We start from the raw sequence: 17,149 nt of genomic DNA on the forward strand, positions 1-17,149 counted from the left end.
AACCCTTCTTCAAACTCTCTATCTAAGCTAATTACTACATATACGACCTCACTGAATGCATAGAAGCCTTCCCTGGTACTCATGTGATAGTAGCTTTTGTGGCTAAAATGATATTGAGGGAGATTGCTCCCCAATTTGGCCTACCTGCACACATTGATTCAGATAGGGGAATTCATTTCACTAATTCTGTCTAAACACAGATTTATTCTTGTTGGAGAATTACTCCAAAATTTCATACACCCTACCCTGCCCATAACTCAGGCCAAGTTGAACGTATGAACAAAGAACTTAAAAACATGATTGGCAAAGTATGCACTGAGAGTCTCCCCTTAGCACTATTTACCTGCAGAGCAGACCTAGGGGAAACCTACATGTCTCACTATTAGAAATGCTTTTTGGACATCCTCCTATTTAGGCCAAACCTTTCCCCCCTCATTACTAGTGTAATAAGTAAAGTTATGTGTGTGTGCAGAGGGCAAAGGCATGGGACAGCAGAGTAAGGAATTGTAGAATTCTACTGGGAAGAGTCAATTAGCTTGTGGGAATTCATTCTCTCTTTACCTGGAGAGGGATTGGATACTTTTCTTTGCTGGCTGTGGTATATCTGGACTTCTCCATTCTACCTGCTTCCCTGTTACCTGATTGAAACATGTACTAAGCTTCCTATGTGATCCTGTACAGCTGAGCCATCTGTCTGTGAGAAACTGGTTGAGATCCTTTTGGATCTAAATCCTCTTCTTAAGGCCCTGTCCTGCCTAGCTGCCTAACTACATCCATTACTACCAAAAGGGAATTTGCTTTGGGTTAGTGCAGGATATTTATATTAGGATCTGGGTCCCTAGATAGATAGGTGAGCTCAGTGTAGGGAAAAATTCACAAAGATTTCTGGCAACAGGACATTTAGATCTTGTGGGGTTTAGATAGAAACTTTAGCTTAAGTTGTCCAATTATTTTCTTATCTTTCCCTTGTTACAATTAAACAACTTTTATATATAATCTCAGTGGGTTTGAGTTTCATCTCAGTGTCTGGCTCTGCCATCCCTGTGCTTGGATGGCCTTCCCCGAACCCAGGTTACTCTTCTGATATTGGCCTAAATAACATCCAATCCCATCCCCCAAACCCACCATATTATTTCACTAGGGAGACACATTTCTGTTGCTTCGTATGTATAGGAATTATACATCAAATTATGGGACTTCACGACTCTGGGACAGCCATTCAGGCAGGACTCTTGGACTTCTCATTCCAGGATCCCCACCAGAACCATAGTGTTTATAAAGAACTTTCAGCCAAATGGAGGGACCCAGCTGGTTTGGGAAGGTCCCTTCTAGATATTGCTAACTACTCCCACTGCTATCAAAATTGGAGAAAAAGACTCTTGCTTTCATTCCTCTCATGTAAAACTGGTACAATCTATTGATACTGATTATCTATATCTTGTCATTTTCATTGTACATTGCCTTTTTGTCTTCATATTTGGTTTTGCTTTTATTCTTACCTTTGTCATTAGAGATTTTATGGATAAACTTAATTTAGATCATTCTTTTAAAAAAATGCTACCCTCATTTGATATTTCATTCTCAGCACTAAGGCATATTGCATTTCCCTTTTTTGCTTCCTCTTCTGATGTCTGAACTAAAGATAATTCTATTATTAAACTCCATAGTCAAATAGAACATACTCTATACCAAGGACCTTATGAATGCTGGGTCTGTCACTAGCTTCATCAGAACTGTTTTATAATGTGCAACAATTTCAGTCCATATGAATGAGACTTTGCCACAACTTGCAAGCCCTGAGGATCATATAATGCCTTTCACCACTTTTGCTTCTGTTATATGTTTACATCAATAGTGGCAGGTGTTACCTGTCGATCTGGTCACAACCACTTTGTTCTTTGAGAGGTTCACAGATTTCCAATTTCCATTGATTTTAATGTCTTCTAAGGTGATTTTCAGATATATGGGAGCCCCATACCCACCATTTACTCACTTTTGATTTGCATGTTAAAAAGGTAACAGATCATTGAGTAGCAGATGTATGGGTGACAATGTCAAGTGCAACCGCCTATTCCATTCTGTTCCCTACCACATTTATCTGTCTAAGATAAAGTTTGATAGCACAAAGAATGGGTTGTAGCCCCCAGTGTGAGAGTAGGCCGCAGTAAAATCACAGCCATAACTGTCAAACACATAGCCTAGGCATTATATGAAGCCCCCAAACCCCTCCTTTCCACCTCTTCCCACAGAAACTTAATGTTCTTCCAAGAAATTACTGATGCAGGAATTCTGTGAGAAGCTTGGTTAGATGGTTAAACACTGACATATTGAATTATCACCTATAGAAAATTCTGTTTGGAGCCAATGAGGTAATCTAAATCCATTGTCGTTATCCTGTGAATCATTTACTTCAATTGTGAGTGATCTAATCCCTCTTATTTATTCAACCCTCTATATGTATTTACCTGAAATCAATAAACTTTGTCAGTGATAAGCAAGCAGCCTTTTAGTTTGTCCATAAGTCTTTCTGTGACTCTCCTGATCCCAACATTATTCCTCTTATCCTGTTAAATAACTTGATGAGCTATTCTTATCAAGTGGCTCCCAAGTCATGATGAGCCTTGGATGGCATCATCCACAGGTGGCAGGTAAGAGGAACTTTCCCCTTTCTGTTTGGCAGAAAGCATTTTGGGGCAGGGAGGGCATCTTATAGTTAGAAATAAAAACATGGGACAAACTAGAAAAAGTTTTAACAATTTACAAAAACCAACAAGTCCTGCACTTAGTTAAATCAAGGTCTTTCTAATGCTCAAGTACATAGGATAGATATTTCTCTCCCCATTGCCCTTTTGATCTTACCAACAGTATATACTCTTAGTGCAGTAATGTATCAAACAAACAATTTCTCTAGCAATGTGGCATGCATAGGAATTATTCAGGCAAGCATTAGAGCAACTTCACAGTAATAATCAGGAACCTGTATCTTTATTAGACAATTCTCCACGAATTTATTCTTCTTTCCTTGCCCCATATCTTTTTCCCCCTTCCATTGCTGCTATCTCAAAAACCCCTAAATTTTGCAGAATTAAAATGTGTATGTTGATTAGGAAGAAAACTTAGGAAGTGTAAAAAAAAGGGAAGAAGGGTAAGGGAAGAGAAAGGGGTGCTAGGAGAGACCAGAGCCTAAGCTACAGTAACCTTCTATGCTCCCACTAAAGCCTGCAGTAAAAAAGCCAAAAGCCCCTCCCAGCGTGGTATTGGTCCATTGATCCATTTATAGACCAACCCCACACCAGGATGTCAAGAGCAAGGAACCCTGGAGAGAGTAGGGAATGGTGGGGGATGTAGTCTCCCATCATGCAGTTTTTTAAAAACACACATTCCCCAATGGATCCTGCAAACACAACCAAACTTATAACTTCAACTAAAGAAACATACAATAACAGTAGTTTCCAAGGGAGAATTACAACAATTTAGGGACAAAAGAGAAAAAGAACAAAACCAATTAGGGGCCAGTCCCCTTTTGCATAACAGTGTATATACAAAACAAATGCATTCAACCACCCAAAGTTCAATTCAGCACATCCAAAAGTTCACTCTCTCAATTTGGGGAGGTAACAAATTTCTTATCCTAAAATTACTTTTAAACTTAAACTTTGCAAAATAGGATAAAAATGCATTCCACCCTGAGGAGGATATTGACAAACACAGGAAGCACACAGGGATACATGGCTGAGGTATGAGGTATATGAATCAATGCCAAAAAAAAGTTAAAAGCATCACAAAAATCCAAATAAAAGAGGAAAATGTAACTACTAGATGAAATATAAAATATCCAAATCCAAATCTGATATGTAAAAATCCTAAGTAAGGAAAAATAAAATTATAACAGTTTCTTGAATCAGGGCCCAATTTAAAGTGATTTGTGTCTGATAAACCTGCAAGAGCACCCACTCAGGAGTCAAGACTACAGCAAATTGCTACAGTATGATAGACAGAAAAGGGACTAGATTTTTTAAACCAATGGGAAATATTATTCCCTAGTCTGATTTTTCCTCATCTCTCAGGGATAGGGGATCCAGAACAGCCAATGTTAGGCACTTGATAGAAAGTGTTATACAAGGAGTGTTGTACAAGGAGTCCTGTGTTGAACATATGTCAAACACCCACAACCTTGAGTCTCACACAAGGTTCAAGTCCTTTTGTATTGGCACAGAATCTCATCAATTCTACCAGGATTGGTTTGTCTCTCTGACCTGTGTGCTCATTTGGCACTCTTCAGGTTAAGTCTGTGCTTCCTTGGCACTGTGCAGGTGAAGTCTGTGCTCCTTTTTGATCCCTTTTCCTGGAATCAGACACATTCATGAAGCAAAGTCCCAGAATAATTAAGCAACCAGTGGCAGTTTCCACAGTCTAAGGCTGTTGGGCATACAGTTACATTTAGGGCTAATGGACATTCTAAACCTTACACTAGTGTAAAATAAAAAAAAAATATTTTAATATTAGTGACTTGCTTCAGAAAACGCAAATTGCACATGCAAAGAAAAACAATAATAAAAATATTTTAAAAATAAAAAAATACATATATATGTATATATATATATATACACATATATATATATATATATATTTCACAATCAGTGNCTCTTTTTGTTCCCTTCTCTTGGAATCAGACAAAATCATTAAGCAAAGTCCTATAATTTTTTAAATAATGAATGGCATTATTTCTATAGTCTAAAGTAGTATGGGCAAACTATTCCCCATGGGCCAGATCCAGGCTGTAGTTTGCTCATCATTGCCTTAAGCAATTCCCTAATCACTTTCTGGGTATGCAGTTACAGGCAAGACTAATGGGCATTTTAAAACTTACCCTAGTACAAAATTTTTTAAAAAAAACTTTTTAATACTGGTAACGTGCTTCAAGTCCAAAAAAGGAGAGAAAAAATAAAATTCAAATATTGTATTGCACATGCAGGAGGAAAAACAATAATAAAAAATGTTTTAAAAATCAAAAATATATATCTTACAATCAGTGACACACTGTGTCACTCAAGGAGAGGTAGAAGACAAAGGTTTATCACCCAAAAAAATGAGATCCATTTCCACTTTAACTTTGACATGATCCACAGTGTGAGTACAACATGATTTTTACAAAGCTTTAAAAAACAGCACTACAATAGGTAATACACATTCAAAGAAAGTACCAAATTCTCAAAATTCACAAAAAAACACATCAACTTATCTAAAGGTTACTAATATAGGTTTTTTCTAACCAGTTTATGGAGTTTTATAATGGTTTTTTCTCAGGTTCAAGTATAGGATGATACAAATAAAGTCAGTGCAACAGAACATATACCCAATAGCAAAAACGCAATAGCTGAAAATGACATAGAGTAACAGCAATATACATATACATATATATGCATATATATTTAAAAACAAAATTAAATATCAAAGCAATCAGTAAAATAAAATAAATATGATAGGCTATATTTACTTATCATCTATAGAAGGTGCTCTATTTACATGGGAGCAATGGATCCAAGAGTCCTTTTCTCCAATTGCAATGCCTGTTGGAGTAGTTAACAAGACATGGAATGGACTGTCATAGGAGGCTTGAGTTGCTCCAGTATGTTGAAAGTTCTTCATGTAAACTTTGTTACCTGGGCATAAATGATGGAGCAAGAAGTCTATAGAAGCTGATTATACAGCAGCTCCAGATTCATGGAGCTCTCGCAATTTGGTCTGTAAATCACATGTATATGAGGCAATAGAAGTATCTTCCCCTAGTAACAATGTGTATGTGGGAGAGAAAGGCTTAGCCTTAATAGGAGGATTCCAAAAAGCATCTCAAATGGTGAGATGTGTAGATCTTTTTTGGGCCTGCTTCTAAGATCAAATGGCCAGAGGGAGAATTTCAGGCCATTTTAAATGAGTCTCAGTGTGTGAATGGAATTAGCTCATCCTCATTCATTTGTTTAGACTCTAGCCACCAGAAATAATGTCATCCCACCCAACTTAGAATTAAGTAGGGAGGGGAAGGTCTGTTACCCACACATGATAGTAAGTAACAAATCAAAAATAAGGGACTACCCTTTGGGCAGTCCAAAACAGTGTTGAGGCTGCCATTTGTCCACTTGAAATTGGAGGTGGATGCGGGAAGTGACGAAAGATGCTATCTTTTAAATATGATGGTAACTTCCTTTGGAGGGAGTTGGCACTTTGAACTTGGTGTGGAAGGATCTCTGGTGAGACCTCAGACCTTTGAATTGTCACGTGGGTAACTTAGGCTGACTCTCTTTCTCTTCCCTTGGCATTTCTGGAGGCTCTAGCTTTAAGGAGGCTTCTCTTCTTAGAGGAGGCCTTGTGGCTAGAAGTCTTGTTTAATTAACCTCTGTGCCCCCTCTGCTGGGGCCTCTAAATTCCTACCCGGTTCAGGCCTTGGTTCCAGGCCAGAGTTTCTCTCTCTCAACTTCCCTATCTTCAACCTTCCTAGTTGTAAATAAACCACCATAAAACTCATCCTGACTTGGGTCTATTTTATTTTGAAATAGAGTTAATCGATTTCTGGTGACCATACCTTAAATACCTAGTCTCCCCTCTTACATCAGTGCACAATTTTCCAGTCATAGTTTAAAGTCCTATATTCATTCTTTCAACTTGGCCTGAGCTCTGGGGATGGCATAGTATATGGAATTTAGGAATTATCCCCAAACATGAATAAATCTGATATAGGATCAGTTTCTGCCTAGTCTTTCCCCTTAGATACAGGGTCAGTGCCTCATGTTTGGGCAGAGCAATAAGCTACAGCTAGGGATTCAGGGAGCTAGAGGGCAGAAAGAACTTCATTAATAGTTTTTGCATTAGTTATACATTTTCCAGCTGTTAAAAATCCCCTCTGAAGCCAAAGCATGCCCCCTGCATGATATATTCCAAAAGCGTACCTAGAGTCTGTGTAAATAGTTGCCTTCTTATCTGTGGCAATTATACAGGCATGTTTTATAGCTACCTTGAGCACTTATATTTGAGGGCAGTGAAGTTGATCACAGAGTGGCAAATTCTGTGACTACAACAGTTCCTGTGTAGCATATGCCATCCTTCATAAAAGAAGAACAATTAGTAAATAATACTAGGTCTGAATTGTTTAAGGGAGTGCCCAGTAAATCAGTTCAAGGTTTTTCAGCCATGGACACTAAAGAGTCACAATTGTGCAAAGGTTCTGAAAGTGCTAAATCAGGAAGCAAGGTCGCAGGATTTGGAACTGCACAGCATTTTAATGTAATTATTCAACAAGGTTACCTCATACCTTTTAATTCTCTGATCAAAAAATGTCTGTGTTTTATGTCGTAGCAACAATGACTTGACCTCATGTGGGCACATTATAGTTAAAGGGCATCCCAATACTAAATCAGTAGATTTAGTCACTAGTAAGGTTGTGGCAGCTACACCTCTAAGACATGGTGATGCTCCTGAGGCTACTGGACCCAGCTGGGTGGAATAATAAGCAGCTGAGTACTGAGCAGGTCCCAAAGTTTGAGTTAAAACACCTGAAGCTACCTTTCTCCATTCGTGTACATACAAAGTAAATAGTTTTAATGGGGGATGCCTAGAGGAGAGGCAGACAGGATAGCCTGTTTTAATTGTGAAAGAGCTGACAGGTGTTCCACTTCTAATTTTAGCAATCCAGGGACTGAATATTTTTTAGTGCTATAAGGCGCTTGGTGATTTCCCCATAGCAAGGGATCCACTGCCTATGAAACCCTGTTGCTCCAAGAATTGCCCTCAATTGTTTCTTAGTGGAGGGTGTACTCAATTTTTTAATATCTTCAATGCACTTAGGAGAAATAGAACAGGAACCAGCAGTTAAAATGAACCCTAAATATGTCACTTTGGGGAGACATCAATGAACTTTTGCTTTTGAAACTTTGTGACCTCTCTTATGGAGCTCTAAAAGGAGATGTTTGCTATCTTCCTGGCACACTGAAGCATTTGATAAGGCCAAGAGCAAATCATACATATTTAATTAAACAGCTATGCTCAAATTTAATACTATCTGTATCTTCATTCCAAAATTGTGAGAATAATGTAGGACTGTCCATGAACCCCTGGGCAAATGAGCCCAGGTCCACTCAGAACCTTTCCAGATTAAGGCAAATATATGCCTAGAATCCTTATAAATGGGTATAGACAAGAATGCAGAGCACAAGTCTACTGCAATAAAGTATGTAGTTGTGCTAGAAATATTATAGAGAATTGAATTTAGGTTTGAAACCACAGGATGTCTTTTTATGACATGATTTTCACAGCCCTTAAGTTCTGGATGAATCTATAGAAAAATTTTCTATAGAGGCCTAATTTTGGCTCTTTTACCAGTAGAATTTATCCTTTGAGAGGGTACTGAGGAATGGTCCTATTTTGAATAGGAACAGACTATTTAAGTAGGTCAACATCAGAAGATGATGTGGTCCAGAGAGCCTCAGGTATATGAGATGGGATTTCAAAAGTGGGAGGTTCTTTCGTCTCCTGACTGACTGAAAGCAGGATTCCTCAGGCAAATCTAGTGACATAGAGCCATCTGGAGAGTAAGTTATTGTGGCTCTAAACTTGCACAAAAGATCTCTCCCCAGATTTATAGGAGAGTTAGGCATTAGAAGGAAAACAATGTTCTACTACTAGGGGTTCTAAAGACACCATCTGAAGGGAAAACTTTGGGACCTTTAGGGGTGGTCCTGGTACTCCCATTACATTTAGTGAACCAATGGAACTACAATTAGAATCAGGTGTACTCATCAATACAAATCTGGAGGCCCTGGTGTCCAAGAAACAAACATAGTAAATATTTCCAACTTTCAGGGTTATATGAGGTTTGTCACTATTGAGGGTGAGTGGATAAGGATAACTGGCATTAAGACATCAGGGTCTGGGAAATCAAAGGTTTTACCCTCTGATTCCAGTGCCCTTTTCCCCCCTCACACCTTCATAAAGATCTTTGGGTAGTACCTTGGGCTCCTCTGGGCTGAGGGGCAGTCTCACCCTGAGTCTAGTACTTTGTATATATTGTTGGGTATTTTGGTGTGAGTTATTGGTGGCCTGATTTGGATTTGGATATGGAGTATTATTTCCATAACTGTTATTATTTCTAAAGTTGTAATTCCTGAAATTATTATTTCTAAAGTTATTTTTTCTAATTGCTTGTTTACAGTTCCTACAGTTCATTATGTGACCCTTTTTTGCATAGAAGTGGCATGTAAGAGATTGATATTTGGATTTCTGCAAAGGGGCAATGGCCATTGCTTGACATCCATTCTCTTTTTCATTTTTATCAATCTTTCAGTTAAAGATTTTAATTTCTTCCTTAATGTTTCTACCAAGTCATTTGTCTCCACAGTTTTCAGTTCATGACCTTTTGATACATAAACTGTGACCCTCCTTAATTCCTCAAGGTCCATATTAGGCCAGTTTGGGCAGTTTGTCTTAAAATAATCCTGGACCACTTTGCAGCAATTATTTATAAAATGTCTTCTATTTTGCCTTATATCCCTCTCTTTAATAAGATTAAAGTCTATGTACCTTCCTCCCACCTCAATAAGTCTATCCATAAACTGGGAGGATGTTTCATTATCTGATTGCTTAAGACTCTCAAACTTGGCCCATGTACTTGGTCTGTCAGGGCAATCTCTCATTGCCTTTAGCAATGCTTCTCTAGCACGGCATAGTTGCAAATATTCTCCATCTTTTAAATCCTATTTCAGGCTGTATTCTGGCTGATGAACCATATTCCTTCCCTGGGCTTTATTAAAGATAGAAATAATTTTACTTTTCTCCCTTTCTGTAAAAAAAGCTTGGCGCAAGTTTTGGACACCCTGGTATGCAGGATCATATGTATGAAATATATTGTTAATGGCCATGATAGGCTTTTCCTCAAAACAAGAAACATTTTGCTTGAATTTCTTGATATCTTGGGGAATAAAAGGTATGTGGTGCCTTAAGGTTATCATGTACCCATTCCTCATTAAGGTGGGCACTTCCCTTAAGGGGAAAGGCCTTCAAATGAATCAGTTGTGGTTCTTGTCTTTTTGTTGGATGTCTGTGTTAATACAGAGAAAGTAAAGGGGAGGAAAGGGCAGGGCTGGGGGCTGAAACAAGGGGCAGGAGAGGGCAGGGCACTGGAAGAAGGGACAAGGGAGGGCAGGGTGGCCAGTAGCTAGCTGTACAAGACAAGAGAGGAAAAATTCCATCTGAGGCATAGGTGGGAAGGGATCTTCCCTTGGCATCTGGAGACCAGGCAAGGATTTTTCAAAATTATCCAACTGAGCCTGCATTTTAAGCAGGGTAGCCATTTGTTGTTTAGTGTTGAGGTTAATTAAAAGAAAACCTCCCAGCATTATCAAAAAAAAGAGCCAGTATGAACCCCTAAGGTTTTCCAATTGTAGAAAAACTGTTGGGGACAAAAGGCTTTTTGTTAAGGTTGCAAACATTGGTTGCAACATTGCCTTCTCAGTTATAGCTAAATAGCAAAACACACCCCCTCAATCCACAGATGTAACCACCACCACCACCCCAAGAGCAGGAAACTGGAAGTTTAAACAGCTTGCGGGGGTTGGGGGAGATTTTGAGGGGGGAAAACCACATGGGTCAGCTGAAGAAACTGAACTGGAGGAGGGAAAGGGGGTGGTGGGGTGAAAGAAAGAAAAGGTCAGCCAGAGAAGCTGGGCTAGAGGAAGATGGGAAAAAGAGCTCAGTGGTGGTCTTGGGGGGGTCTGAAAAGGAGGAGGTGGAGGAAGAGGGAGAGGAGAGAGAAGGAGCCAGAAAGAGGAGGGGAAGAGGGATGAAAAGCGGGAGGTGGAATGGAAGCCAGAGCAGGTGTGTAAAAGGAGACACTAGAAACATGGCTTCTTGCCTTTTGTGTGGGCAGGAAGGGAAGGGAGGCCAGAAGGCGGGGTCTACTTACCTAAAAGGTCCTTGGTCCCTTCTGGTTTGTCAAATTGTAAAAAAAAAAGGAAAAAGAGGTAAGGGAAGAGAAAATAGTGCTAGGAGAGACCAGAGTCTGAGCTCCTGCAAACTCTTGTGCTCTCACCAAAAAAGCCAAAAGCCTCTCCCCATTTGGGATTGGTCCATTTATAGGCCAGTTCCATGCTAGGATGTCAAGAGAATGGAAACCTGAGGAGAGTAGGGAATGCTGCGGGATATAGTCCCCCAGCACACAGATTTTTTTTAAACACAGAAGCTTTGAGTCTGTTGGAGCATGAAAAGTAATTTAAAACTGAGATTTGTCAAATGTCAGCCCTAACTTCTTACAAAAGGTTAACCCCTTTTCTGACTAAATCTTGAAATGTAAAAAGCCTGTTCGAATTATTCTTTCTCAGTGTTGCTCTGATATATAACCCAGGGAGCAAAAATTAGATAACTACATTGAATAAAACCTCTAATGATTGGCAGATAGCTGTTACAGATTATCCCAGACAATTCCATTTTTTTATCCCCTAAGCATTCTTTTATTTTCTCTTCCATCATTATTAATGAGCCTTTTTTTCCCACAGATTTCTTTAGTTGTTCAGCTATGTACCAATTGTAACAATTGGACTTTATGCCAGGATGAAAAGAAGAGTCTAGTAATTAGTTGCCATGCTTTTATGTTCTATGTTGTCAGAGAGTGTATTAAATAGCTGGGATATGTCACTGCTGAATATGTTATCTGTGTTATCAGTCTGTGTTCTATGTTTTGTCTGTGCAAAAAAGGTTTTAATTTTTGGAAAATCCCCCCTTTATCCTTTTTCCATTCATTCCGGAAGAATGGAGGAGACAGACAGAGGTTGTTTGGGAAATTCAAAAAACAACATTGTTTATGGATTTTATAGATTTTTGGTCTCCTGAACTCTGAGATAATTTAATTGGTTTCACATAAAGGACAAATATACAAAATTGTCAGACATCTCTTCTCTCCTCACCTCAATGGCCATGAGGGAGGAAGGGTAGAAATGATGAAGGCAAGAGATAATTTCATCCCACGATTACAAAGTATCAACAGAGAACAAAAGCAACATATATATTCAAAAGTGCTTCAACAATGACTTTAGACCACTGAGACTCTGATTAACATGCCATAGGTATTGAATTTTTGACAAAATTGTTATATATTGCGTGTCACCAAAATATGTATTTTGTGCAAATGATTCTGAAAAAATTCAAAATATGTGTATAAATGCAAACCTATGCTTAAAAAAGCAATTTGTTAGAAATTGATAATGTTTACTTGCAATGATATATAATTATACTGTAACCTAAAATTTTAAGGTAAATTGCTTATGACAATATACAAAAAATATTATGTATTGGGATAATGTTGATTCTCTTCCAAGTCACTAACAAACTCCTGTTATACCAGCCATCATTATCAAGATAATGTTAGTGGAAATTTAACTCCCAACAAAATTATTAACCCTTTTTCTGTATAAATTGGAAAGAATTGCAAAATAGTTTAAGCGTTGTCGATGAGTATTGAAACTCAGAAAAGATTGGAAAATTATGGAAAAGAAAAATTGGTTATAATGACTTGTAAAATCAAAACTTTTAATTGTATGTATAAATCTTGGAATTTTTCTGCTCCAAGCTACAACTGGCGAAATTTGAATTATTGAATTATCACCTATAGAAAACTCTTGTTTGGAGCCACTGAGGTCATCTAAATCTATTGTCTCCATCCTGTGAATCATTGACTTCTGTGGAGAGTGATCTAATCCCTCTTCTTGATTCAACTCCCTGTAAGTATCTACCTGAAATCAATAAACATTGTCACTGATCAGCAAGCAAGATTAGTCTGTCTGTAAGTCTGTCTGTGACCCTTCTGATCCCAACCTCATTCCTCTTATGTTGTTCTGTGACTCACAAATAACTTGATGAGCTGGTCTTATCAACCGGTCACATAAATACATATCCTTTGCAACTGTTGCTGCCTCATCACAGTTGAAGACAGGTTTCCTATGGAGTTTGGTAACCACTAGACAATTATATGTCTGTAACTCTTCAGTTTATTCCTCCCTTCCCCAAGGGTGGTATGGGAGCTGTGGTTTGGCCTTTGTTACCCCTCCACAGTAGCCAGATAGAAAAGTCCATAGCTAGGAATCTGGATACTTAATGGCATGTATGGAGCAGGAGATCTAGGACTAATTCAGTTGCCACTTCCTCCCCAGAACAGAGCTTTTTTTGTGCTGCTATACCTACTTTTGGGATGATGGTAGTAATAGATTCTAATAGGAATATTTCTACTGAGGTTGAGAAATTGGCTCAGGATATAGTTCAAGTCATCTCCTAAACTCCTAAATCTATCTCCTTCCTCCAGGAGGAGCTGATTCCTTGGCAAAGACAGTCATTCAAAATCAGCTTACCTTTGATATGTACATAGAGTGCCAGGCCTGGAGTCAGAAAAAAGTGGGTTCAAATTTGGCCTCAGATACTTCTTTTCTGTGTGACCCTGAACAAGTAACTAAACCCCAATTGCCTAACCTTTACCTTATCATATTGATACTAAGTCAGAAGGCATGGGCTTAAAAAATTATGTTTCACTGTTCAAATATAACCTGATGGATGAATTAAAGAGTTATTAAATTGTAGACAGTTATGACAACTGAAAAATTTATTCAACAATTTCATTTTGTGTGATAAAGCAAGGCATAATTCTTTCCATCTTTCTGCAAGCAAAAATGTTAAGCAATTCTTCTAGGGTATTAAAAAAAACTGCCAGAAAGAGCTGACTAAACCAACAAAAGGAAAATAATTACATAATGAAGGTCCCAAAGTATCCATTCATTTTTTTATTATTGACTGAAGAAAGTTTAGGAGGTAGTTCATTAGTAAGGCATTTTAGAAATGGTCCCACCTTTGCTTCCATTACCATTTTTAAAATGTGCATATAGAATGAAAGGATGAAAATCCTACAGTAATTCATAAAACACTGCCCTTGAGGATCCCTTGGGCATTGCATAAAACTACCTGGAAGAAACAGTTTTAAAAATCAATAAGATATGCAATAGTGTTAAGTGTGAAAATACGAATTCCTTCAATGTTTTCCTGTCTCAAAAATTTCTTTGGGATTTGACTCTAAATTTGAACTCAAAGTAGATATGGAGAGAGGAGTAATTACTTCAGAATTTAAAGAATTCTAACTTTTAAGCATCAATATGAAAGTTATCAAACTGTCCAAACTCGAAGCTACGTGTTCCAATTGCTGCCCAACCAGTCTTGGGAAATGGCTTCAGCGAAGTGGTCCAGAGATGTGTAGTATTTAGCATGCCATAAGCAGAAGCCTCCTATAAAAAAAAAGAAAGAAAGAAAGAAAGAAAATTTTATTATATATTTATACATTTTTTCTCCTTAATAGTATGTAAAACTATTAGTATCTAGCCTACATAGTTGAACAAAATATACTTATAACTGAATTTCTAAATAACAAAATTATAATTTAACAAAGTTTAGGTTAAAGGCCAAAAAGAAAAGAAAAAAGGATTTTAGATATTTTTTCATTTAGCTCTGTCTGACACATAGAAGTTGCTTAATAAATCCTGATGGATTAATTAATTGATTGATCTCATACACACACATACACGTGCAAACACACACACACACACACACACACATACACACACTTATTTGGATGAAAGAACTACCTGAATCTTGTAACCATTTTTAAAATATAAATGATAGTTAAAACTGGAGACAAATTTAGCAACAAATTATAATGCTCTCTATATACATAGTAAATTAAGAAAAACACTCAAAATCAATTCATAATTTCATGTTATATGTTATTTTTTACATGTCCTTTGGCATTTATAAGTAATATATCAATAGCTTCAAATCAATGTGGATAATTCCATTTCAATTTAAAGGACCAATGGCACATCTGTCAGCTATTAACTAGGTTTTTAAAAGAAATGTTTTTTTAAACCCTTACCTTCCATCTTAGAATCAATACTATGTGTTGGTTCTAAGGCAGGAGAGTGGTAAGGGCTAGGCAAAGGGAGTTAAGGTTAAGTGACATGCCTAGGGTGACACAGCTAGGAAGTATCTGAGGCCAGATTTGAACCTAGGACTTCTAGTCCATAGGGCTGGCTCTCAATCCACTGAGCCACCCAGCAACCCATTACTAATTAGTCTTTTATCACCAAAAACAATTTAAGACTCACTACCATTTGAAGTGGGCAGGTAGGTGGAACAGTGAATAGAGGGCTGGGCCTCAAGTCTGGAAGATTCATTTTCCTTAATCTAAATCTGGTCTCACACACTTACTAGCTGTGACCTGGGCAAGTCATTTAACTGTTGGCCTCAGTTTCCTCATCTATACATTGAGCTGGAGAAGGAAATGGCAAATCATCCCAGTATCATTGCCAAAAAAACCCCTAAAGGCAGTCATAAAAAAGTGAGACACAACTAAAAACAATAAATGTGGTGAAAGAGCCTAGAGGAGGTTCATTAATCCAAATATTAAGTTGAGAAAAGCAAGAAAAAGAAAGGCATAATCAGTAAACCTCAAAGAATATAGAAATTGTCAGGAGAGAGCTTCTGAATTCGTCCCTCTCATAATACCTCTAACAAACTTTTTTCTTCCTTCCACTAATGAGCTTTCATTTGAAGTCAAGTTTCCAATGATAGGAAAGTCATTCACTTCCTCAAGGACCAAGATAGCCCACTTTCACTTAAGTTCTAATACCACATTGCCCCTTACACTGGATAAAAATGTTCTGTTAACTTCTTTCCACCTCTTAACCTGACCTCTGGAGCCAAACAAAATAACTATAATTTTTCTTGAACGAGACTACTACCTTCACATATCTGAGGAGATACTTAATCTCTTACCATATATATATATATATATTTCTCCCCTACATTTTCCACCTATTCTCCAGGATAAAAAACCCCCAGGATCAGTGAACTTTCCAGAACATGGTTTCAAGACTTTAGTATTTTAGTCACCTTCCTCTGGATATATTCATGTAGGGCAATATTCCTTCCTAAAAGTGGCACGCAGAATTGAATATAATACTCCAGATGTGCTCTGATTAAGGCAGAGAGCACAAGACTTCCACATTTTGATCAGCATGCATTTATTTTTGTTTTTTAAATGAAAAAGTACTTATTGAAAATTTACTTTGTGCCAAAAAATAAAAAACATGTGAGCCCCTGTCCTCACAGGGCTCATATTAGAATAGGACTTACACTCTCTTTCCATAAGAGGGTCTTATGAGGCTATAATGCTAATATATGTAAAACACTATGGGATTCATTTTAGCATGAAAGTCTGCATCATCTTCTCTTCTATTTCAGAAAATAGCACACATTCATTCAATACTTGTCTTTAATTGTATCTTTTTTAAATGTATTCATTTTTAGTAGTCTTTTTAAGTTTTTAGATCCGGATTCTCTATCTTTCTCCCACCACTCTCTTCCACTGAGAAAGAAAATATAACAATTATACATGAGAAATCATGCAAAACATATTTTCATATTAGCCATGTCACAAAAAAATAAAAATAAAAAAGCAAGAAAAATAGACTTCATTTTAGCCTCAGAGTTCATCAGTTCTTTCTGTGGAGGTAGTTGGTATTTTTTCATTCTAAGTGCTCTGGAATTGACTTGGATCACTGTACTGAAGAGAGTAGCCATGCCACTGACAGTTGATCATTATTACAACATTGCTGTTACTGTGAGCAATGATCTCCAGGTTCTTCTCACTTCATTTTGGATTCTGGGAAGATGACGGCTTAGATGGAGTGAATCTCACTTCATTTTGCAGTTGTTCATTTAGGTCTTACCATATTTTTCTGAAATGTTTCTTCTTGTTTCTCATAGCACAAAAGTATTACACCACAATTATATGTCACAACTTGTTCAATCATTCTTCAACTGAGGAGCATTGCTGCAATTTCCAATTTTTTTTGGCACCACAAAAGGAGCTGCTATAAATATTTTTGTACATATAGATCCTTTTCTTTTTATCTCTTTAGGGCATAAACAGAGTAATTGTATTGTTGGATCAAATGCAGTGTTTTATGGAATCTTAGATATAGTTTCAGATTTTTCTCCAGAATGGTTGGATCAGCTCACTAACTCTACCAACAATGCATTAGTGGACCTATTTTCCTTCATCCCCTTC

General features: G+C 37.5%; 1 protein-coding gene across 1 annotated transcript in view; it reads right to left on the reverse strand.

The window, feature by feature from the left end:
- Positions 1-14,165: 14,165 nt before the first annotated feature.
- Positions 14,166-17,149, reverse strand: part of LOC123235890 (galactocerebrosidase-like) — a 126,524-nt gene continuing 123,540 nt past the window's right edge. Inside the window, exon 17 of the mRNA XM_044662120.1 lies at positions 14,166-14,306. Coding sequence (XP_044518055.1) covers positions 14,166-14,306 — 141 coding nt within the window. The remainder of the gene's footprint in view (positions 14,307-17,149) is intronic.

Source organism: Gracilinanus agilis, chromosome 2 (genome assembly GCF_016433145.1).
Source record: "Gracilinanus agilis isolate LMUSP501 chromosome 2, AgileGrace, whole genome shotgun sequence".
Taxonomy (NCBI): domain Eukaryota; kingdom Metazoa; phylum Chordata; class Mammalia; order Didelphimorphia; family Didelphidae; genus Gracilinanus; species Gracilinanus agilis.